Below are 22,774 nucleotides of genomic sequence, written 5' to 3' on the forward strand. Positions count from 1 at the left end.
AAAATATATTTTTATGATTTAAGAATTATATGATTTAATTTTGAGTTATTAAGAAATGGATTTGAATTATTTTTAAAGAAAGATTTTGATATTCAAAACACCTGGGCAATACGCAAGGGTTGTAGTTCGTCCTACTTACTCCGGGTCAAGAATTTAAAAGATTGTGGTTTTGAATGTGAGTTTTGACCTGGCAAAGATCGTGATGGTGTACCGCTTATCTAGTGTTGCAATCTTTATAGGGATCGTGGTTATTTACTGCCTACGGGTGTGTGTTTTCCAATTGAAAATCTTGCGAGGATCGTGGTGGTGGACCGTTCGTAATGGTGGGAATTGTGGTAGTGTACCATTCACCAGGTAGGGATCGGGTGGTGTACCGCCTACCGGTTTTCAAGAGGACGACATACAAGTTAGCTACCGGATGTGTCGGGTTCTGGTAAAGTAACCGACATGTGAGCTCACGGCCAATAGAATAGGCATGCATCAATGTTGCATTTGTTTGCTTTGTTTGGGTGTGCTTAAATGTTTTGGTTTGCCTATTTGATAAATTCTGTTTAACTAGTAACTGTGATACTTGTTGTAACTGTTCTTTAAATGTGTTTGCCTTGTATTTGTTTGTGCTTGTGATTGATTTTCTATTTTGAGTATTTGGTGGTGGATTAATGATAGCGATGATAGGTTTTTGTTGGGACAGAGGCCGAGATTTGATTATATATTGGGTCGGAGGCGATGATTGGTGAGGCTTTAGATTGATTAACCCCTTTGGTATGTTTTGAATTGTTATGTGAATTGTCGAGATTGAAACTTTTATAAGTAAAGATATGATGTTGATATTTTTTATATACTATTAATCGTTGTGGTTTAAAAAGGATTCATAAGACGAACGAAGATCTCCGCTTAAAAAATTCATTCTTCTTTCTATACGTATCCTCTTATGACAATTCTTAAATCCTCTACTGAGAATTTGTTAGGACAAACGAGAAAGCTTGCAGAATTTTTGTTAAGTTCTTAGATATGCTATTTATGTTCTCACCCCCTTGCCTTTGTCATTATAATTTTGTAAGAGGGATAGGAGTTGTAGGATTTGTATGTATATAATATCTATAAGTTACTTGTATAAGAAGTTTTGTATATATGTATATGCATGTTGGCAAAAATTTAAAAGTATTTCCAGTTTTTTCAAGAAAGCAGCGATACGATTTTGAGGTAAAGACTCCTATTTTATTATTAAGTATATGAAGTCGTCGTAATACTTCTCGCTATCAAATTGGCGCAGTCGAAAGCGTGACATTCTGATGTTAAAAGTGTTACAAACTACTTTTAGCTTTGAGCATATCCGTCTCCTTATAAAAAAAAGAACTGAAAAATATTATCTTTACGAGCCTTGACCCTCAAATCCTCCGGTTTGATTCCACATGGCGTTGAAAGCTCCTTCCATTGTCCCCGAACAAAATACCTTATCCGCCATCAGCGTCCCTACTAGACTCCAGGAACAATTTTCAATTCCTGCTCTGACGTCCTCTTTTCCTAAACTTACCACTTCCTCCTCATCTGATCTTAAAAAGTCAGAATTTTGAGTCTTTCGAATCTCCTTTGATGCCATTTAAAATTTCACAAGATGTATTTAGGATTAGTAAAAGCTAAAAACTGTTGAATCAAGTAATTTCATATCATTAGATGTAATCTCACATTATTAAAAATATTAATGATGATTAATATTGATGACTACAAATTACAAAACCTACTTGACCTTCTAGCACTCCAATAAAATAATTTGTAAATTACTTTATATTATATATATATATTAATGAAATATTATATATGTCTTAATGTGTTAATTAAATATTATATACGCACAAAAAAATAAATACAAAAGTGATTTATATAATATTGATAATATTATATACGCACAATGTCTTTTTTTTTTTGGTATTGGTATCATATACTATTGATGATGATAATATTATTATATAGTATTATATAAACCTTCCAATATTATTAGACTATTAGGAAATTATCCTTGATGGCAATCATTCTTAGTGGAATAACGTGTCCATGTACGAATAAGTTACCAATTAGTTGTTTGTCGTATAGTGAAGGATTAAAGGATCAAAATAATCCATGTCTTTTTAATAAATATTTTATTAGTAAATTTGTTCTCATTAGATGTAATTTTACATTATTAAAAACACCAATGAAAAAATTATAATTAATTTTTAACTCAATTTTTGGTAATTAAAATTTAAATGATTAAAATTATTAAATGTTGAATATTTTACACTTAATTAGTTTTATTTTTGTTATTGAAAGTAAAAAAGGATAAGTTGTTAATCAATTCTAAATTTAAATTTAAATTTTAAATTTAAATTTGAGTAAGAAAATAAAAAAATATTTCAAATTTTATCTCACTAACCAAAATTAATTTTAAGATAAGAATTTACTTTGTATATCATATTGTAGGATAGTGTGGTCATTTGTTGTTCCGGCTTGGCCCACATAAGGCAGTGCCTCGGCCCGACAAACTGACCCGACGAAGCGCTACCAAGCGATCCGACAAGTACGCCCGGACTACGACCTGGACACCTATTCCCTGAGCCAACCATGCGACAGCTGTGGAGAGAAAACTTCTAGGAAAGAGACCTCTCCTGTGGGACCCGCCCTACTGACAGGGTATATATGGGGAGGGCCCTACCCCTCCCCCACGGTACGTCACTACCTCATTTACTCCTACTGCCATCTGTACCATTTCTGACTTGAGCGTCCGAGTGTCATTGCAGGTGGCACCACCCATTCACACCGCAGCAGCTCGATAGGTCGTGAAGTCTCTGCCCTCATCCACTGGACCCAGATCCAAGCTGGTTCCTACCAACACATCCCTAGAGCATCACCGATCCGTCCGGAACCCGAGGTACCAAACATTGGCGCTGTCTGTGGGGACTGGCATGAATGGACTTTCTGTTGGGTCCTGTGGAGGCAGACGACGGAGCCGAACCATGCGCCGGGGGGGGGGGGGATGGCTCCCTGAAGCGGTAGGGTAGCCTCTGTGGCTTCTTCCCGCGAACGCACAAGATCTCCCCCGCGGTGACCTGAGTTCCCCTCGCACTCCCAGGAGAGGCGCCCCTTTGGAGGAACAGGCAGTGACAGCGCCAGAATAATGTAGGAACTACGTCACAGGGTGCAGAACCTAGAGCGTGAGCTGGCAAGCCGAGAGCGCTACCAACTAGCTCCGGGACAAGACCGCTCCCGATCTCCTCAAAGGAGAGGGAGAAGTCCCCGAAGAAGTCATTCCAGACGCACCCCGAACCCCCTATCAGAATCGGAAAGCCAAGAGGAAAGCAGGGAGTTGCCAAGAAAATGGCGAGATCCCCTAATTTACACCCGACCTTCGATGAGACAAACCGCGGAGGAGAATCGAGAAGACAGCAGAGAAAGACCAAGGAGAACGCGACGTCCCGTAATCATAGGGGCAACCCCTTTCCATCATTCTATCCTCGAGGCCCGGCTACCGAAGCACTTCGATGAGCCAACAGACATGAGGTACCAAGACCCCCAAGAACACCTAACGGCCTTCAAGGCCATGATGAACTTGGAGGGTGTGGGTTACGAAGTAAGGTGTCGTGCCTTTCCCTGAACATTGGCGGGGCCGGAAATTCGCTGGTTCAACGCTCTCCCCCAGGGCTCCGTGACAACCTTTGCTGACATAACTAACACTTTCCTGGCCCAGTTCACCACGCGCATTGCCAAGGTGAAGCACCCGATAAACTTGCTAGGGGTGACGCAAAGAAGCGGGAAACCGACCAAGAAGTACCTGGATAGGTTTAATGATGAATGTTTGGAGATTGACGGCCTGACCGACTCGGTGGCCATTTTATGCTTGACGAACGGGTTGTTGAACGAAGATTTCAAGAAGCACCTTACCACCAAACCCATGTAGACGATGCAAGAAATTCAAAACGTGGCTAGGGAATATATCAATGATGAGGAGGTTAGCCAGGTCGTGGCAGCCAACAAGCGGCAGCCCGCCTATAACCATGCTCGTCAGCCCGGTAACGGGAAAAGACTTAAGGAGCACTCCAAGGACAGAGCTCTAGCTAAAACCTACAAGTCGTTCCCCCAGGTAGGGAAGTTTACCAACTACACTCTCTTGACAACCCCGATCGTCGAAGTGTATCAGCAGATAGCCGACAAAGGCATCCTGTCGAAGCCCTGATCTCTCAAGGACAGAACTGGAGGGAACAAAAACCTCCATTGCGACTACCACAAGGGCTTCGGTCACAAGACCCAAGACTGTTTTGATTTGAAAGATGCCTTGGAGCAGGCAATTCGGGAAGGTAAGCTGGCAGAATTCTCCCATCTCATAAGAGATCCCAGGAGGTGGGGTCGGGACCAACCTGGCGACGACAAGAACTGCGTCGTGAGGTAGAAACAGGAATCCGACGAAGATAATGAGCGCGGCCTCACCATTGTGAACGTTGTAGTCGGAAGGGACGCTGCCCCCAGGTCGAAGTCGGCATGCAGGAAGGATGCCAAAGTTTTGGCTGTATCATCATCTAGTCACGTGCCTCCCTCCAGGAAGGTACCGTCAATATCATTCAGACCTGTGGACCAATGGGTTGACGACATGCCGGAGAACCCTCCTATGGTGATCACAGTTAAAGTAGGAACTGGTCTGGTAAAGCGAATCCTGGTAGACACTGGTGCATATTCGAGCATCATGTTCCGCAACGTGTTTGATGCTCTAGGCCTCCGAGACAACGACTTGAAGACCCACCAACACGGTGTGGTCGGTTTGGGTGATTACTTTATCAAACCTGATGGCATAATCTCCTTACCCATATCCATAGGAGGAGGGCGAGGAAAGAGGTCGGTAATGGTGGAGTTCGTGGTCCTAAGAGACTCCACGGCCTACAACCTCATCTTGGGAAGAAAAACAATCAATGAGTTCGGAGCAGTGATTTGTACAAAGCTATTGATGATGAAGTTTGTTGCTGACAATGGGTTGGTTGGATCCATCAGGGGAGATTTGAAAATGACGGTCGCATGCAACAATGCCAGCCTCTCCCTAAGAAAGAAATCCAAAGAGGCATCTGGAGTCTTCCTAGCCATCTAGATGCTAGGGTCGACGACAAGCCCAGGTCAGAACCGGAAGGGGACCTCGAGAAGTTCAGGGTTGGCGATTCGCAGGAAAAGTTCACCTTCGTGAACAGAAACCTCTCGCATAACTTGAAAGAACCATTGGAAGAAATGATCAGAGTTAACGGCGATCTGTTCGCCTGGACACCGGCTGACATGCCGGGGATTGACCCCCAGTTCATGTCACACCACCTAGCTGTGAGAGCAGAAGCCAAGCCGGTGGCATAGAAGAAGAAAAATGTCCCAGGAAAGAGCTAACGAGGTGGCCAGGCAAACGGCCAGCCTGCTAGAAGCTGGGTTCATCCGAGAACTGGACTACTCGACTTGGTTGTCTAATGTAGTACTGGTTAAGAAAGCAAATGGGAAGTGGAGAATGTGCGTGAACTATTCTGATTTCAACAAGGCATGCCTCAATGATTCCTTCCCCCTCCCTAACATTGATGCCCTAGTGGACGCGGCGGCAGGGTATCGGTTTCTGAATTTCATGGACGCTTACTCCGGGTACAACCAGATACCGATGCACAGGCCATACGAGAAGAAAATGGCGTTCATAATGCCCGGGGGTACGTACTGCTACAAGGTGATGCCATTTGGGCTAAAAAACGCGGGAGCTACCTATCAGAGGCTGATGAATAAGGTGTTTAGTAATCTCATCGGCAAGACAGTGGAAGTGTACATAGACGACATCTTGGTGAAGACCACCCAGGCTGAAGACCTCATTAGCAACCTAGAAACCGTGTTCGCATCTCTTCGGCGAAACAACATGAGGCTCACCCCTCTCAAATGCGCTTTAACCATGGAAGCAGGGAAGTTCTTAGGCTTCATGATAACCCAACGAGGAGTGGAAGCTAACCCGGAGAAGTGTGAAGCAATCCTGCAGATGAAGAGCCCAGGTTGTGTAAAGGACATACAGAGACTGACGGGAAGGCTCAACGCGCTATCTAGGTTCCACGGTGCGTCGGCTGCCAAGGCCCTCCCGTTCTTCAACTTGATGAAAAAAGGGATAGTGTTCGAATGGATCCCGACGTGCGAGGAAGCCTTCAATCACTTCAAGAACATAATCTCGGCACCACCTGTCCTCGGCAAACCCAGAAAGGGAGAAGCACTCTACTTGTACTTGGCAGTAACTGAGGAGGCTCTGGCAACCGTTCTGGTGTGAGAAGAAGGGAAGATACAGCAGCCGGTCTACTTTGTGAGCAAGGCACTGCAAGGGGCAGAGCTGAGATACAGTAAGTTGGAAAAGCTGGCATGCGCGCTCCTGACCTCCTCCTGTAGGCTGCGACAGTACTTCCAAGGTTACCAAATAATCGTCAGGACGGACCAAGCGATCCGCCAAGTGCTGCAAAAACCCGATTTGGCAGGCAGGATGATGACTTGGGCAATCAAACTATCTCAATACGATCTACAGTACGAGCCCAGACGTGCAATCAAGGCCCAAGTAATGGCCGATTTCCTGGTCGAAGTGACGGGAAACCTTCCCGAGACACCGAGCACATGGTGGAAACTCTATGTGGATGGAGCTTCCAACCAAATGTTCGAGGGAGCGGGGATCATCCTGGAAAGTCCAACCGGAGTCGTATATGAGCAATCGGTCAAGTTTGAGTTCCCGGTGTCAAACAATCAAGCAGAATACGAGGTCCTTCTTGGCGGCCTAGTCTTGACAAGAGAGGTCAGGGCCACCAGAGTGGAAGTGTGTAGCGACTCTCAGGTCGTCACATCACAAGTCAATGGAACGTACCAGGCCAGAGATTCACTACTACAGAAATATTTGGAGAGGGCCAAAAAGCTGAGCGAGGAGTTCGACGAGGTCACGGTGCAGCACGTTCCGAGAGAGAAGAACACCCGGGCTGACCTCCTATCAAAGCTGGCAAGCACAAAGCCAAGAACGGGGAATCGATCTCTTATTCAAGGTTTAGTGAAGGAACCAACGGTGACCCTACATATAACACGTGCAACCGACCCTCCCACCTGGGTGGATCCAATCATTGATTTCTTAGAAAAGGGTAAACTCCTTGATGGTGACAAGATGGCAAAGGTGCTAAGAAGAGAAGCGGCCAGGTACACAATAATACAAGGCCAGCTATTTAAGAAGGGGCTCAACCAACCTCTACTGAAGTGCCTACGCCCCGACCAAACAAACTATGTGTTAAGCGAAGTCCATGAGGGGTGTTGCGACCACCACATCGGAGGGAAGGCCTTAGCCCGAAAGCTCGTCAGGGCCGGTTACTACTAGCCCTCAATGATGGCGGATTCCAAAGAGTTCGTGAAGAGATGCAGAAGATGCCAGGAGAACGCCAACTTCCACAAAGCCCCGGCAGCCGAACTGAGCCTACTGATGGCCTCCCGACCATTCTCACAATGGGGAGTCGACTTGTTAGGGCCTTTCCCAGTCGGACTTGGACAGGTCAAGTACCTAATTGTCGCCATCGACTATTATACAAAGTGGTAGAGGCCGAGCCGTTGGCCAGCATATCCTCGGCCAATTGTCGGAAGTTCATGTGGAGACAAATAATAGCCAGATTTGGAATCCTAGAGGTAGTCATCTCGGAAAATGGGACACAGTTTGCCGATAAGAAGTTCGGAGAATTTCTCGCCGGCTTGGGCATAAAGCAGAAGTTCTCGTCTTTTGAGCACCCTTAAACTAACGGCCAAGTCGAAGCAGCGAACAAGGTCATCCTACAAGGCCTCAAAAAGTGACTTGACCAGAAGATGGGAGCATGGGCAGACGAGTTAGCCTCGGTCCTCTGGTTCTATCACACAACTCAACAGTCATCTACCAGGAAGACGCCCTTCCGGCTCACCTATGGGGTGGACGCGATAATTCATGTGGAAATTGGGGAACCGAGCCCACGACTACTTTTGGGAGGAGCCGAAGAAGCCGTAGAAAAGGACTTAGTGGATGAAACTAGAGAGATGACCCACTTGTCAGAGACGGCGATGAAACAAAGGATGGCCCTACGTTACAACGCCAAGGTACTCAAAAGAGATTTTGAGCCCAGCAACCTAGTCTTACGACGCAACGACGTCGGACTCCCGACACCAGGGGAAGAAAAGTTGGCGACAAATTGGGAAGGTCCATACAGGGTGAAGGAGGTGCTCGGCAACGGTGCCTATAAGTTGGAATGACTAGACGGCAGGGAAGTTTCCAGAACCTGGAACGCGAGAAACCTAAGAAGATTCTATTCCTAGAAGCCGAGACACACCCAGTGAGCAAACAATTTGCCGGTTTAACCGGTTTAGTAAGACCCGTGCTACTTTATGTTTAGATTGCTCCCCATTGGTTGTTTATATGAATGACAATTTGCTACACTGATTGCTTCCCCTTGTTTCAAACTTCTCATTTCAAATTTTAATACGCTGTTCGAAATTGTTCAAATTATTTTGCCAAGTAAAGGTAACCAATTCCATAGCGACACGGCATCCCGGGACTGATCACTCAGGGAACCAACGAAGTCGCAAAGACTACAACAAACGGCTGCTCAGTAAAGACAAGTTTCAAACACTTAAGTGAAAAAGCCATGATCTGACTTCATTAATTGCCAACGAAACGGTAAACAAATGGTAAGAAAATACCAAGCGAGTTAATTCCCAACGAAACGGTAAACAAACGGTAAGCAAATACCAAGCGAGTAAATTACCGGCAAAATGGTCAACAAGTAAATTGTTATCTACCGACAAAAAGGCAAACGAATTCGCTAGAACTACTCAAGTGCTCAAAGATCTACATATTACAAAAATCCAAACAAAATACAACAACTGAGATTACATTACTTATTCGGAATATCAACATTCTTGCCATCCTTGATGGCCTTGAAAACGCTAACAGCTGAGGTGTCGAAGTCGGGAGCCAGAAGCTTCACTTGAGCCTTGATAGCCTCCTAAGTCGCCAAGATGGCACCCTTACCCTGCTTCACGGTCTCTTTATACTTCTTCTTCAACTCAGCAGTTTCAGCCTTGGCCGCGGTCGCTGACGAGAGGGCCTTATCGCGCCCCTTCTCTAGCTTTGTCACCCGACCTTGAGTAGAGCTAAGCGGACTCTCCAGGGTAAGCTCCCACTCGGTAAGCCGCGCCACCGCTTCGTCAGAAGTCTTGAACTTCTCCTTGGAAGCAGCCAATTGAGTCTGTAGTGACTTCACCTCAACTTTGTACTTCTCATTGGTGCTGACATAAGATTGAAGCTTGTTTTCAAGACTCTGAGCTCCCGCCAAGACGGGCTCTGCCTTCCTCACTATAGCGTCGACCCAGAGCAAGGGACGGTACACCCACTTGGCTTGAAAAGCAAGATCCCCACCAAGGAAGAAGTCCTCTGTGCCAGGTAGGAGTTGGGAATCGATAAAGCTACTGGCATCAAAGTTCTTCTCCATCACCGTGAGGACCCCCTCAGGGCTGGAGGACGGTTTTCTTTTCCTCGGGTTCTCGACGACGATAACCTCAAGACCTCCTCCCTCCGTTTCAACTTCTGGTCGGGGACTCGGACCAGAGCTGGTCCCAGCCACCTCTCTTTGTGTGGGCTGGGACTGTGCGTCGGCCTCAACGGCGGAAGGATGCGGCACTTCGTTGGTACGAGTGGCAGAGTCATCATCGCTACCCCCAGGGAGAAAAGTATTGAACAAAGCATCAAGCCCAACCTTTTCGCCAACCATTGATACTGTGATAAAATACGAAAGCCTGTTAGTAGGAAAGAGAGTTAAGGAAATGTATAAATAAATGAGTTTGAGCACTCGACCAAACGACCACCCACCTATATAACTCCTAGCCATGTCTCGATCACCCATAAGGAGATGGGGGTTAACATGGTTCTTACCAAAGATAGCCAACACAACGTCGGCAACCCTCTTATTCTCGGGAGACAACCCTTTATATGTCACTTTTGTGAAGGCATTGGCCCCGCCCCGAAACTCCAATAGGTCGGGATGCAGTGTTTCCCCTCCAAGGTCAGCCAGAAGGGGTGCCGACCTACGGCAGGGCGAACATTAAAGTATCTATCTTTGAAGCCATGATAGGAATCCTCGAACAGACCAAAGATTCTCCGGCCCTGGGCTGACTGAAACGACATGAATCCCTTCTTGGCTTTTTCCTCCTTTGAAGGGTTTGTTAAGACAAAGAGAAATAAGAAGACCTCCACTGAGGCCGGTAGCTCTAAAAACTCGCAGACCATCTCGAAACAACGGATAGAGGCCCAGCTGTTCGGATGCAGTTGGGACGGCACCATGTCACACCGGTTTAGCAGCGCCATTTGAAAGGGGGAAAAGGGTAGGCGGACCCCCAAGTTAGTGAACATTGCTTTATACACCCAGATCCAATCGGTGACCCGGGGAGTGTGTAGGTTTAGGTGGAATATCCGTTCATGATCGGCAGGGACGAAAACCCGTAGTTGGCTTCCTCGTCGCCCCCTCCACAGAGATACTCGGCTTGTCAGAACTCTGTAAGTTCCTCTACGGTCATTTGGTTGGGGGTTTCCTTCAAGTCCGAGGTCACCCAGACGTGTCGGTCATAGGGCGCTCTCGCAACGGGAACTCTCATGATAGGACGCTGGGGCATACCTACAGTGGAGGAACCACTCAGAGTCAGTCTAAGAGGTCGGGAAACCAGTACTAACACCAGAGACTACAGTTTGCCTACCCAAGGTCTACAGTGAATCAAAGCCTAAATCTACAGTAAAAACGAAGCCTAAACACCAAAAACCTAGAATGGTTACCCTCCTAATGCCTATCTAGCACTGAAACTATTCAAGCATTCAACAAAACGCACAGTACACATGCATGAGCAAAATGCAGAAAAACAACACAAAATGCGAAGGCAGAATGAAAAAAGAAAGAAAAAGGAAACTTACCGAAAGAGTGGTGATCGAAGAAGAACTGGGAAAATCTCAGGAAGGTAGACAGCGTAGAAATAGACTCAAAGTAAAGAGCTTCAGGAGGGATGAGAGGAAATGATGGAAATGATGGAAACATAATTGACAGAGGGAAGTTAGAAATGTGAAGGATAAAGGGAAACTAAAGTGAAAACTAATGCATAGGAAGCGCAAAAGACAAGGACAAAGTAGACTTTTCGCATAGAGTTTAAATCAATCATCAAGAGCATTAAATGCTCGGTGCAAAAGTCGAGGCGATGCAGAATACCCCTTCGAGGCAACAAGCCTCCCTCGCACGTTGGGGGCACGCCCTTATCGCAACGTACGACCAACCAGCCAATCGACGAGGTTATCGAAGGCTGCAAAATGCGCCACCCACGATGCTCATCACCCTAATTGGCGCGTTGGGGGCACTGTTCCGGCCCGGCCCACATAAGGCAGCACCCCGACCCGACGAAGCACTACGAAGCGATCCGACAAGTATGCTTGGACTACAACCCGGACACCTATTCCCTGAGCCAACCATGCGACAGTTGTGGAGAGAAAACTTCCGGGAAAGAGACCTCTCCTGTGGGACCCGCCCTACTGACAGGGTATATATGGGGAGGGCCCTATCCCTCCCCATGGTACGTCACTACCTCATTTACTCCCACTGCCATTTGTACCATTTCTGTCTTGAGCGTCGGAGTGTTATTGCAGGTGGCACCCCCCTTCACACCGCAGCAGCTCGGGAGGTCGTGAAGTCTCCGCCCTCATCCACTGGACCCAGATCCAAGATGGTTCCTACCAACACATCCCTAGAGCATCATCGACCCGTCCGGAACCCGAGGTACCGAACATTTGTTATTCTTTAACGGCAAATATTGTCAAATAAAATAGTATAAGAAATTAGAAAGAAATGTATTTACCAGTTCAGGAAATACTAATTTATTTTTCAATAGAATAAATTATATATTGAATAACAAAAGTTGTTATTGGTTTCTCTTCATACTAATTAATAACGATGGTATTTCGGTACACCATGTTACCAAGAAATATTAATCAATCTAATAAATTTTATAATGACATAAGTCTATAAGTTTAAAAATTTAAAAATTTTATCATAAAATGTGAAATTTTAAGTTTTAACAAGGAATAATGTTGATCATATTATTTTGTGATTTTCAAAAATAAATACGATACCAACAAATAAAATTGTTTCAGATAAATTTTAACAAAGACAAAAGTTCATAAGTATTGCTATGAATAATGAGAAATTAATCTAATTCTACGGATTTCTTAATTCAGCAGGCCAAAGACTAATCTACCACATCTTTATGCTCTATTTATTAAGGGTCTGCTGCTAATCAATGAATTGTTACACACACAAGATGAAATTCGAATTTCAAATACTTACTTAAGCAGACAAATGAGATGACCATTCAAGTAATCCAAATTGATTAAGACAAATACTAATTATTTTTAATATTTTAAGTAATAAAACATTTATAATAATAATTACTATATATAATTTTTGTTTAAGATTTTAATAAAAAAAATATATAATTTTATGTATTATCCCGTATAGGGCACGGAAACATACACTAGTAAATTTATAAAATTGGGATACAAAATTCTAAAAAATTCACCGATAAACTCATTAAAGTCAAGAGCTACAAAATTTAAAATTAGATAACATATATCATATTAAATATCACATCATTCAAAGTGGTTCTAAAGTTACACTCCAGACTCATAGTAGTCTCTAAAATGAATAGTTATCCATATTCATCCTTGAAGTTGCACTCTGAGACTTAGATTCGTCCTTCCGGCACATTCTATCCATCTGACGCCACTGAAAAGCTGATCTGAACTTCTCCATGACATACTGGTCAGGTAACGACTAGCTGACGTGGATTAGTAAATTTTTATGGTGCAATCTGGTCCTTAAATCAAAGTTAAAACCCTAATCCCCAAATTTGATCATCATTCTCTGCAGTAATCCCTCCCTTTCTATTCTCTTTTCCATCTTCAAATTAGACGAAATGGGATATGTAGAAGACTATTCAAGAACAAATACTATAAATTAGACGAAATAGTAATAAGTACGGTTTCACTAGACAATGCTTGGTGTTTTTGACTTGTTTTAATTGTTCGGTTAGTTTGAGGATCCATCTGCTTACAAGGACAAAGTGATTGCCACGGACTTGCCTACTTTTCCTAGAGCTGCAATAGGGTAGATTGTGTTCACTGCTAGTGATGCAGAAGCATGGCATGCAAAAGAAAAGAGTGTCATGGTAGTATGAAAATAATCCCCCTTGTTCGAATTTTTTGTGATTAGTAGATCATCCGTTATTGTTAAATGAGTGATTATTAGCTGATCCAGTGTTACATTGTTGAAAGGTGAGGACAGAAACAAGTGCAGAAGATGTTGATGGTATGCATGCAGCTACTGGGATCTTGACAGAAAGAGATGGTTTGACATCTCATGATGCTGTTATAGCCCGCAAATGGAGAAAGTGTTGTGTGCTCTCAATATTCCTTGGTTATCATTAAATGAAAAATGTGCTCTCAATATTCCTCAATAAATAAATATATATATATATATATATATATATATATATATATATATATATATATAAGAATTGTATGATTCTCTATTTCCAGTTTTTTTTGCCTCAAACAAGAGGATAAAGGTTGTGAGGTTGATGATAGTAGTCATTACACCAGAACAGAGAAAAGCCGCAATTGACCTGTTGCTATCTTATTAGAGATCAGATTTTGAGGGAATCTTCCACGCAATGGACGGTCTTCTAGTAACAATCCGATTGTTAGATCCTCCACTTCATGAGTTTATTCCCAAGGGTGAGTTGCATCACATTGTCAGGGAACTAATTTCGGAGACAGGAATCAATGAAAGAAGAAATCTTCTCTAGGATTAAAAAACTATCAAAAGTGAATCCCATGCTTAGTTTCCGAGGCTGCAGGTTTGCATTCCCCTAGTTTATGGATTGATTCACAGCATTCATATGTGATTATTGAATTTTCTATCAACAGGTGAGGAATATCATACCCTGAATTAACTGAGATGCATTTTCCTGCAATCTTTGAGGCTGCAGTTTCAGTGAGTAACCTTGGCATTAAAGGTCTGCTGGAAATAATGGTTCCACTTGTCGATACACCTCAAGCATGATCTTTATTCAACCTCATTTATTCCCTTGCTGCTTTTTTGCTTCACTTTTTGCTCTATATATACCATTAATCATAAAAATTATGTCATAGCTTTACCATACATTATTTGAGCCAAAGCTTCATAGTCTTTTTAGTTTTTTCTAAACAGTATATACCAAGTACAACTACATTAGCTTCTTGTCTTGGTTATTTATAATCTTTCCTCTTTTATCCTCGGCAGGAATTGAAGCACCAAGTGAGTTTAATAAGAAATGTTGATGGGAAAGTGTTTTCTGAGACGAGTTCCTCTCTAAGCTATAAAGTAGGAACCATGATCGATGTCCCTAGAGCTACTCTGATTGCAGATGAGGTATAACTTAAATCCTCTCTTATTTATCAACTCAAAGAACCACATTTAGATTCTAATTTTACATATTACTAATTTCAAATATGATAAAGCCATAAAGAATGACAATAGGCTCCACCATTTTGTTTAGGCTAAAACAATTGAAGTGTCATTATATTCTTTTTTGGTTTTTCACACTTCAAAATTTTATTATCTGTTCATATAGATTGCAGAGGAAGCATAATTCTTTTCATTTGGAACCAATGACCTTACCTAAATGACATTAAGGTACAGTAGAGATGATTTTGGCAAATTTGTTTCTATTTATCTGTCAACCGGTATTATTTATAGTATCTATTCTTGAATAGTCTTTTATATATCCCATTTCGTCTAATTTGAAGATGGAAAAGGAAAGAGAAGTGAAGAGAGGGATTACTGTAGAGAATAATGATCAAATTTGGGGATTAGGATTTTTAACTTTGATTTAGGGACCAAATTACACCATAAAAGTTTACTCATCCACGTCAGCTAGCCATTACCTGGCCAACCTGTCATGGAGGAGTTCGGATTAGCTTTTCGGTGGCGCTAGATGGGCAGAATGTGCTGGAAGGATGAATCTGAGTCCCAAAGTGCAACTTCAAAGACGAATATGAGTAATTATTAATTTCAGGAACTACGAGTCTCGAGTGTAACTTCCGGAACCACTTTGAGACTTAACTTCATATTAAACTATTCATTAATAGTATTTAAAGAGATATGAATAAATTCATGTATGATGAGTTATGTTTTTTTGGGACTAAAATTAAAAGTGATATCGGTTCCGTTAAGTTCTCTAAGGCTACGTTTGTTTTTAAGAACATGACAGGACAAGACATTGAAAACAGGACAGGACAAGACACTGATGGACAGAGACACAAAATTTTGTGTTCTTGTATTCTGTTTGGTGATAAACTAGAACAAATTATGAAAATTCAATTTATTCTCATGTTTTTTCATTCAAAAAAATTGAAATGAAAAATATAACAATAAAAAATATAATTATAAAAAATTAACAAGAATAATGAAAGAAAAAATAAAAAATAAGTTGTGTCCCTTGTTAGTATCTCCGTATCCTTCCTGTCAGGATGGATACAAAATACACTAATTCAGTGTCTCTGGACACATTGTCTATGTCCATGTCTCCTCTGCCAAACACGATTTTGTGTCTCAGTGTCCCTGTCTCAGTGTCCTGTCTTTGGAAACAAACGCAATTTAAGATATTGATCAAATCTAGTCGAACCAAAAACGATTTGGTTTGGTCAATTTTTTTTTAAACTAAAATGAATTAATTGTTGTAAAATATGAAGTCTAAATATTCGCTAAATTAAAATAGCATATTAGTATAATACGTTACATTCAAATCCAATACTTAAGTAAAGACTTAAACATAAATTAAATACAATAAACTAAATTTCAACAAACACCATCTTTAACAAGACAACAACGAACTAAGAAAAACACTTTAAAATACTTTATTTTGGTTCTGTTTGGTTCGATTTAGTTTAGATAGGTCAATCAAAATCAAATTGCACGAATCAAATTTAGCTTCATTTCAGTTGTTGCAATTTTTTTATTTGATTTAGCTGTAAAATTTGGTTGATTTTTTTTTTTTTTACCAAAGATAGGAAACTCGAACTCGCAATCTCTTAATTGAGTGGTTTCATGACATGGTATTAGAGTTCTAAATCCAAAAAATTAGTTGATTCGATTCTTAACATTATAGTTAAAATACTCGAGATATTTTTGGACTGATCACTACCATAGATCCAATTTGAAAATGAGGCTATATTAATATATTTTTTTTATAACTTAATCTGTTAAATAATAAATTTACTTAAATTTTTTACTGATTTACAAAACTATTATACATATTAAAAGTTACTATTATGATCTATATATTTTATTTTATAGATATAAGTAATATGGACAATTTATTTTATAATTGCTAACGATCTATCGTTCAAATAATATAATTTCTTTATTTTTACTTAAAAATTTTAGATTTGAATCTCGTTTTTAACTAAAAAAAAGATAATATGGATAATTTATTTTATAGCTGCTCATTGTTTATTATTTGATATAATTCATTTAATTATAATTTATTAAAAATTAATCTGTCACAAATCTAAATTATATTTAAGAGTCTGTCTGTCAACTAATAAATTATTATTACACAAAAAAATATTTAAACTCCTGACATTTTTAGTCACCAAAAAAAAACTCCTGACATTTTTGCAACAAATTAGTTGACTGTATAAACTAAATTGGTTTATTTATAATTTTTTTAATAAATGAATTATAGGAGTGTGTATGGGCCTTGAGAGAGAGAGAGAGAGAGGAAAGGTAAAGTGAAGGAAAAGTGCATGAGATGATTTGATTCCATTCGATTGCAGGAGTACTACCGTTCCTACCACAAAGTAGGAATTAAATTGAATTGAATTGAATTTGGAAAAAGAGGGGCAGCGATTCATGACACCCCTCAAACTCACCGCAACAGCTTCTTCTTTCTACGTCCGCACAACCGCATCCGCCCCCAAACCCAAACCCTTCTTCTTACGCACATGGCCCTCCACTACTTCTTCTACTACTAAAACAACCACCGTTTTCTATCATCAACGCACTGGGCGCACGATAACACCCTGCGCCAACATCATGCTTCCCCCTTCCCAAGGCTCCACACGCAAATCCGTCTCTTTCGCCCCTCACAACAACAACTCCTTCTCCCGATGCATCTCTTCCGACACCGCCAAGGATCCCGACACTCGTGGGCCTGGGCCTGGGCCTGGGCCCGGGACCGGCCCATTACCATCGCACTCAGAGCCTTCCAAACTGCTCACCTTGCCAACAATGCTAACTCTAGGTCGCGTGGCTTCCGTGCCTGTTCTTGTTGCTAGTAAGTTTGAAATTCCCATTTCTCCTTTGATTGGTAATGTTGTGACCTAATTCTTTGTTCATGTGTAATTAATTTAATTAATGTTGTTATTGGTTCAGCTTTCTATGTTGATGCTCCGTGGGGACCAGCTGCCACCACAAGCATTTTCATTGCCGCAGCTGTCACCGATTGGCTCGATGGCTATCTCGCTCGCAAGGTAAACTACACTTCGCAACTCATTCAATTTTTTCGAGTTATATGTTTTTTTTTTTTTTGGTTTAATTTTATAAATTTGCAACGCAGATGAAGCTGAAATCTTCATTTGGTGCATTTTTGGATCCGGTAGCTGACAAGGTACTCCAGTTAATTTGGGTTAATTTGAGCTTGTTGATACATATAAATGCAATTTTATTTCTGTCGTTTGATATGTGTCTGGTTATTCTCTTCTGTTTTGTGAATGTTAATTTTCTGTTGAATGCAGCTTATGGTTGCTGCTACATTGCTCTTATTATGTAGCAAACCTTTGGATGTTGCTGCGTTTAGTCAAGCGCCGTGGCTTCTCACGGTACCTTCAATTGCCATCATTGGCAGAGAGGTAATCCACACTTAATGTCCTGCTTCAGCTACTTCTGAGGCATTTGCAAGTGTTACTTGGAAATGTTTTACTCTCATGGAAGTTATTGATTGCCGAACTTATGCATCTTAACAGTTTTTCATTTTACGATGTTAGTTTGCAAGATACATGTAAACAGTCTCACTGTAGACATGATACATGATAGGGTGCAATGACGTCATTTGATCTATATAGCCGACCCTATCTAGTGGGATAATGCTTTGTTGTTGTTGTTGTTGACGTTAGTTTGCAAGATGTGATTCAGTTTTTTGTTTGCTGATAGTTTGTATGTAACTGGAGTTCTTATAACAATCATGGAATCTGGCCATATGTTTTGTATTATAGAATAAGTGAAAGTAAAGCTTAGGGTACATATAATTCTCTTGAATCCGTTGGAAATCCAATGCATTGTTATATGTGAGCATTGTGATCAAGTTTGTCTCTGAAGGGTGAGTTCAGATTTTCAATTCACCACGGTTAGACTTACCTATGACTCTGGTGGATGGAAGCAGTAATGGTGTCTGATCATGTCCAAATTTGTTGGTGGTGTGCAAAAACATGTAAATACTTTAGCAAGTTTATGATGTATGTTGTTGCTAATGAAAATCTTGTTTGTTTAACCAAGATTCAAATTACTCATACTTTAACCTGTCAACGCATTTCATTTTTGAGGCATCATATCTTGCTTAATTTACTGGCTCTGTCTTGTCTTACCGTATACTCTTGCAACTTGTGAAACAGATAACCATGTCTGCAGTCAGGGAATGGGCTGCTTCCCAGGATACTAAGCTTTTAGAGGTTTGTTTTAACCCCCTCTTTAATTGAATGATTGTTTGATATTGGTTGAAGTTTTTGGCTTACATTATAAAACTTCAAAAATAATAGGCTGTTGCAGTAAATAATTTGGGGAAGTGGAAAACAGCCACACAGATGACAGCATTAACCATCCTACTTGCTACCCGAGGCTGGAGGTATTGATTCCTTTCAATTTTGAAGATGCTCTAATTCTAATTAAATTTATCATGAAAAGGGGGAAAATGATGCTAAAACTTATCCATAGATGTTAGATTTATACTATTTTGAAAAATGTCTATAGGCTTTCATTTTGTATCCCCTCAAAATTTCAGTTCAAGCTCTCTCTCTCTTACTGGTTTGATTTTCTCTGCCTTTTCAGCGATGGAGGTGCTGCCCTTGTAGTTGGCTCTGGTGTTGGTTTGCTCTATACTTCAGCGGGCCTTGCTGTATGGTCGTTGGTTGTGTATATGCGGAAAATATGGAAGGTATTGATGAGGTAGTATGCTTGTTCCTCCATGAATCCACATTCAATCACTTCTTATTCGGATTTGGCTCTCTAATAGAGTAATTTCTTGACTACTAATGTCTTGGAAGGGGGATACATCTTTAGTGGCATATAAATGTAATTTGTCAACTCCACATGGCGCCATTTTTTCTATTCCTAATATTGTCTCTTATTGTCTCTTACCTTTAAACGGGGGTAAGAAAAGAGGGCCATAAGTATAAGTAGACGCTATCACACCCATTTGGAATCTCCTAACTAGAACTATGGAGTCTCCTAAAGTTTGTGACCAGGGAAATTTCACCACTAGGAATTTTGTATGATCATAGCTGACTTTAAATTTATTTGGGTTTATTGCTCAACGATATTTAAATAAAAGGTCTTATATTTTTATTTTAACGCATGATTTTGTTCATGTGCATTGCCATTTTACTTGTGCTCTAAATGTCATGCACCGCACTTGTTATTTATTCTCTCGCTTGAACAGATTCATCAGTATATGACATGGATGTGGGATGCTAGAAATGCTCGTAATTCACTTTGATTTATCTTAGAAACTCATAATTTTACATGGAAGATAATGACAAACGACCATGGTACTGATGGAAGTTACTACCATCTTCACCTTTCACGTATGATAGATTCAAAGGTGGGCCATATTTAGTGAAAGAAACAACTTGATTACATAAGCAGTCTATCTATAATGAACGCTTATTCCGTAATCAATCTTGGTACTCAAGTATTGAGTCATATTCTGCCACCAAAAAGATTGGATTCATATATTGGCCTACAGATAAGAATGGATAAATGAAAGCATTTCAGTTTAAAAGCCTTGTGAATTCAGAATGTTAGGTGTAGAGTAGAGTTGAGTCTTATGGTACCAGGAAGCGTCTCTTGTAACTTTCAACAAGCTCCTTGGGATTAGAGCGAGTTATTTTGTAGCCATCAATGTTGTTCATTGCCTGTAACCAACATAGATTCAGATTTGCTGTGTCAAACATAATGTGATAAGACTCAGTTTTCTAAGTAGTTAATTCAATGAATTGCATATGCTAAACCAAAAGTGAAATTAAGATATAGTTGGATCGCAGAATCATGACAAACATAACAGCGCAAAAGCACAATATCATAATTGAAAATGTATGGATGCTCTACCTCCATCCATGCCGCTAGATTAGGCCTGCCAAAGCCAATATCATAATTCTTAACATCCATAAGAAATAGCTGAAATCTTTCAATGAAAGGAGCATATGCTATATCCACCTGAAGTTTACAGAAAATAATTTGATTAGTTCAAGTCAAATTGAAGATGGGAAGAATACAACAAAATCAAGGTAAATCATACTTACAAGACTGAATTGGCCAAGGAAGAAAGGCCCATCATCATATTTGGAGAGAACAGTTTCAATGTAATCAAATGCAGTGCCTAGAGCAATTTAACATGTTAGCATTATTTATTCAGCAAATCAGCATCATCAATAAACAAAGCAAGTATCATCTTACAAGCTTCTGTCACATCATCTCCTTTAAATGAAGAAACAACAGTCTTATAAAATGTGTCAGTGTAAGATAGCAACTCTTCAGCAAACTCCATAGCAGGACCCTGTTGATCAATACGGGTTTATATTTTCAGATACATTTCAAGTATGCCAGGAACTAACATGTTTCATTAGTTTTAGCCGTTAATTTAGTCATAAAATATATACATAGTTGATATCATCGGCAAAACCACTGAAGCACCTTAGTTCCTCACATACCTGAAACACTTCCTATATTTTCGGACCTGAAAACAAACATCATGGTGGAAAAAGCTTGTATCTTACACTACTAGGGGAAAGAGAGGGCCCTTCAAAGTGACTATCAATATATTTAATCAGATCAAGACTTTCTCCCCTGACTTCATTTTTGTGTTCCAAAGCTGGAACCTGGATTTCACTTGACATCAAAACATCACTATTAGAATGTGTTACACTTAGTTTGCAATTTGCACAACACATACAAATAAAGATGAGTATCATATGACCTTGTTGGGTGGGTAGACTTTGTCCTTATACCAGGAAGGTCTATCTTTTAAATCAATAGGAACCAATTGTATCTTGTCCTGCAATCCCTGCTTCCAAACAAATATGAAAAACCAGACAACTATATTATCTACTAGTATTGTAACAAAACACTAAACCTCTTCCAAATGTTTTGAGTGTGTCACATAACAATGGTAACAAGAATAATATGAAAATGGAGATCTTATTAGCAACCTTACAGTTACGAGTGATCCATACACGTTGTGCATACGGACAGGTGTAGGAGATATACAACCTTCAGCCACACATAAATAAATAAATAAATAAACAAAAGCAAAATAGAAAGATGTCCTTTATCACACTAATCAATCGTTAATTTAGCTATAAATATGTGTTATTTTATATATTTTCAACATATATTTATATTGTGACTAATTTTTGGTATACCCGTATCATAGTTCATCACAGGAGCAATGAAACAAACAGATAGTGTGTATAAAGAGAATCCCATGAAAACAAAAACCCCAATAAAAAAAGTTTCAATTTTTATTTTATTTTCTGGTGGAGAAGATGAAAGAGAGCAAGAAACCTTGTAGCTCCATCAACCATGGAAGGTGGGGGCGAAGTTGAAGTAAGGGGTGTTGGAAGAACTTCTTGCACCCTTCAAAAACAGCAAGTTTAGAAATAAGTACTACACACCCATAAAAATTGAAAGCAGAAACACTGAGAATTAAGTACCCAGTTGCCACAGCACAAAAATTTCTTGTGGTGTTAAGTAGTGGCCGAAGCTGAAGCTTATTGGGTGAAAACCCAAAAGGGAAAGGAGTGCTTGTGCTTGAGAATTTGATTGCAATGCAAGTGAAGTGAGGTTCTGGTGTTATAGTGCCAAATCCAGGAAACACACGAGTGGGAATGGGTGTGGGTATAGCCATTCATGCAATGCTGAATTGAACTCAACTGAACTGAACTGAAATGGGGCAAGCTCAATTCTAGTTGTTAAAAACATGAACACGTGCCACTATCCAAAATTCTAAGCCACCCGAAAACTACAATTTATAAACATGAAAGTTTTCAATGATGAACGAATGAAATTAGTTTTTGTGTGACAAAAGTAATTAAAAATAATAGTATTTTTCATCTATTATTATTCTTTGCATTTTTTTAATTTTTTTGGTCAACATTATTCCTTCTCCTTTTTTATCTTTTATGAAATAATTGAACTTTCGTAATCAAAGAAACAAAGTTACAAACAAAAAATAGTTAATTTAATATCCATTACAAAATAATACATATAAATAAAGTATACATGCATGTAAAATAGATACTACAAAATAAATACTTATATTTAAGGTAAAGTGGTTATTTACATAAAAATATTTAGGTTTAATTATTCTGTTAGTCTCTGTAATTTCGTAAAATTTTTAATTAGGTCCCTATACTTTTTTTCGTTTT

The 22,774-nt window shown here is 40.2% G+C and overlaps 4 protein-coding genes across 4 annotated transcripts; 3 read left to right on the top strand and 1 right to left on the bottom strand.

The window, feature by feature from the left end:
• The first annotated feature begins 6,499 nt into the window (after positions 1–6,499).
• On the top strand, positions 6,500–7,363 carry LOC148546851 (uncharacterized). The gene has a single exon (XM_088499397.1). It carries the CDS (start codon positions 6,500–6,502, stop codon positions 7,361–7,363), a length of 864 nt encoding a protein of 287 aa, XP_088355523.1.
• A 476-nt stretch (positions 7,364–7,839) lies between these two features.
• LOC107616257 (uncharacterized) lies at positions 7,840–8,256 on the top strand. Its single transcript, XM_016318237.1, has one exon. The coding sequence runs from the start codon at positions 7,840–7,842 to the stop codon at positions 8,254–8,256; it is 417 nt and encodes a 138-aa protein (XP_016173723.1).
• An 8,549-nt stretch (positions 8,257–16,805) lies between these two features.
• LOC107619139 (CDP-diacylglycerol--glycerol-3-phosphate 3-phosphatidyltransferase 2) lies at positions 16,806–19,700 on the top strand. Its single transcript, XM_016321364.3, has 7 exons — positions 16,806–17,412; positions 17,511–17,608; positions 17,695–17,745; positions 17,873–17,986; positions 18,746–18,802; positions 18,890–18,975; positions 19,179–19,700. The coding sequence occupies exons 1-7, from the start codon at positions 16,989–16,991 to the stop codon at positions 19,297–19,299; spliced, it is 951 nt and encodes a 316-aa protein (XP_016176850.1). The 5' UTR covers positions 16,806–16,988; the 3' UTR covers positions 19,300–19,700.
• A 117-nt stretch (positions 19,701–19,817) lies between these two features.
• Positions 19,818–22,415, bottom strand: LOC107619318 (glutathione S-transferase L1). The gene is made up of 10 exons (XM_016321572.3): positions 22,061–22,415; positions 21,912–21,983; positions 21,557–21,617; positions 21,325–21,411; positions 21,125–21,226; positions 20,805–20,904; positions 20,651–20,727; positions 20,457–20,564; positions 20,183–20,263; positions 19,818–20,088 (listed from the first exon to the last, which is right to left on the bottom strand). Exons 1-10 carry the CDS (start codon positions 22,252–22,254, stop codon positions 20,077–20,079), a joined length of 894 nt encoding a protein of 297 aa, XP_016177058.1. The 5' UTR covers positions 22,255–22,415; the 3' UTR covers positions 19,818–20,076.
• Between the last annotated feature and the right edge of the window lie 359 nt (positions 22,416–22,774).

This window comes from Arachis ipaensis, chromosome B9 (assembly GCF_059453495.1).
Source record: "Arachis ipaensis isolate K30076 ecotype BB chromosome B9, ASM5945349v1, whole genome shotgun sequence".
Classification (NCBI taxonomy): Eukaryota; Viridiplantae; Streptophyta; class Magnoliopsida; order Fabales; family Fabaceae; genus Arachis; species Arachis ipaensis.

Coding starts and splice junctions, on each gene's coding strand:
- LOC107619139 (XM_016321364.3), top strand. CDS start 16,989: ATGACACCCCTCAAACTCACCGCAACAGCTTCTTCTTTCTACGTCCGC. Junction 17,746..17,872: donor TGGATCCGGTAGCTGACAAG/GTACTCCAGTTA, acceptor TGTTGAATGCAG/CTTATGGTTGCTGCTACATT. Junction 17,987..18,745: donor TTGCCATCATTGGCAGAGAG/GTAATCCACACT, acceptor CTTGTGAAACAG/ATAACCATGTCTGCAGTCAG.
- LOC107616257 (XM_016318237.1), top strand. CDS start 7,840: ATGGGAGCATGGGCAGACGAGTTAGCCTCGGTCCTCTGGTTCTATCAC.
- LOC107619318 (XM_016321572.3), bottom strand. CDS start 22,254: ATGGCTATACCCACACCCATTCCCACTCGTGTGTTTCCTGGATTTGGC. Junction 21,412..21,556: donor GGATCACTCGTAACTGTAAG/GTTGCTAATAAG, acceptor GTTTGGAAGCAG/GGATTGCAGGACAAGATACA. Junction 20,905..21,124: donor CCTCTCTTTCCCCTAGTAGT/GTAAGATACAAG, acceptor ATTGATCAACAG/GGTCCTGCTATGGAGTTTGC.
- LOC148546851 (XM_088499397.1), top strand. CDS start 6,500: ATGACTTGGGCAATCAAACTATCTCAATACGATCTACAGTACGAGCCC.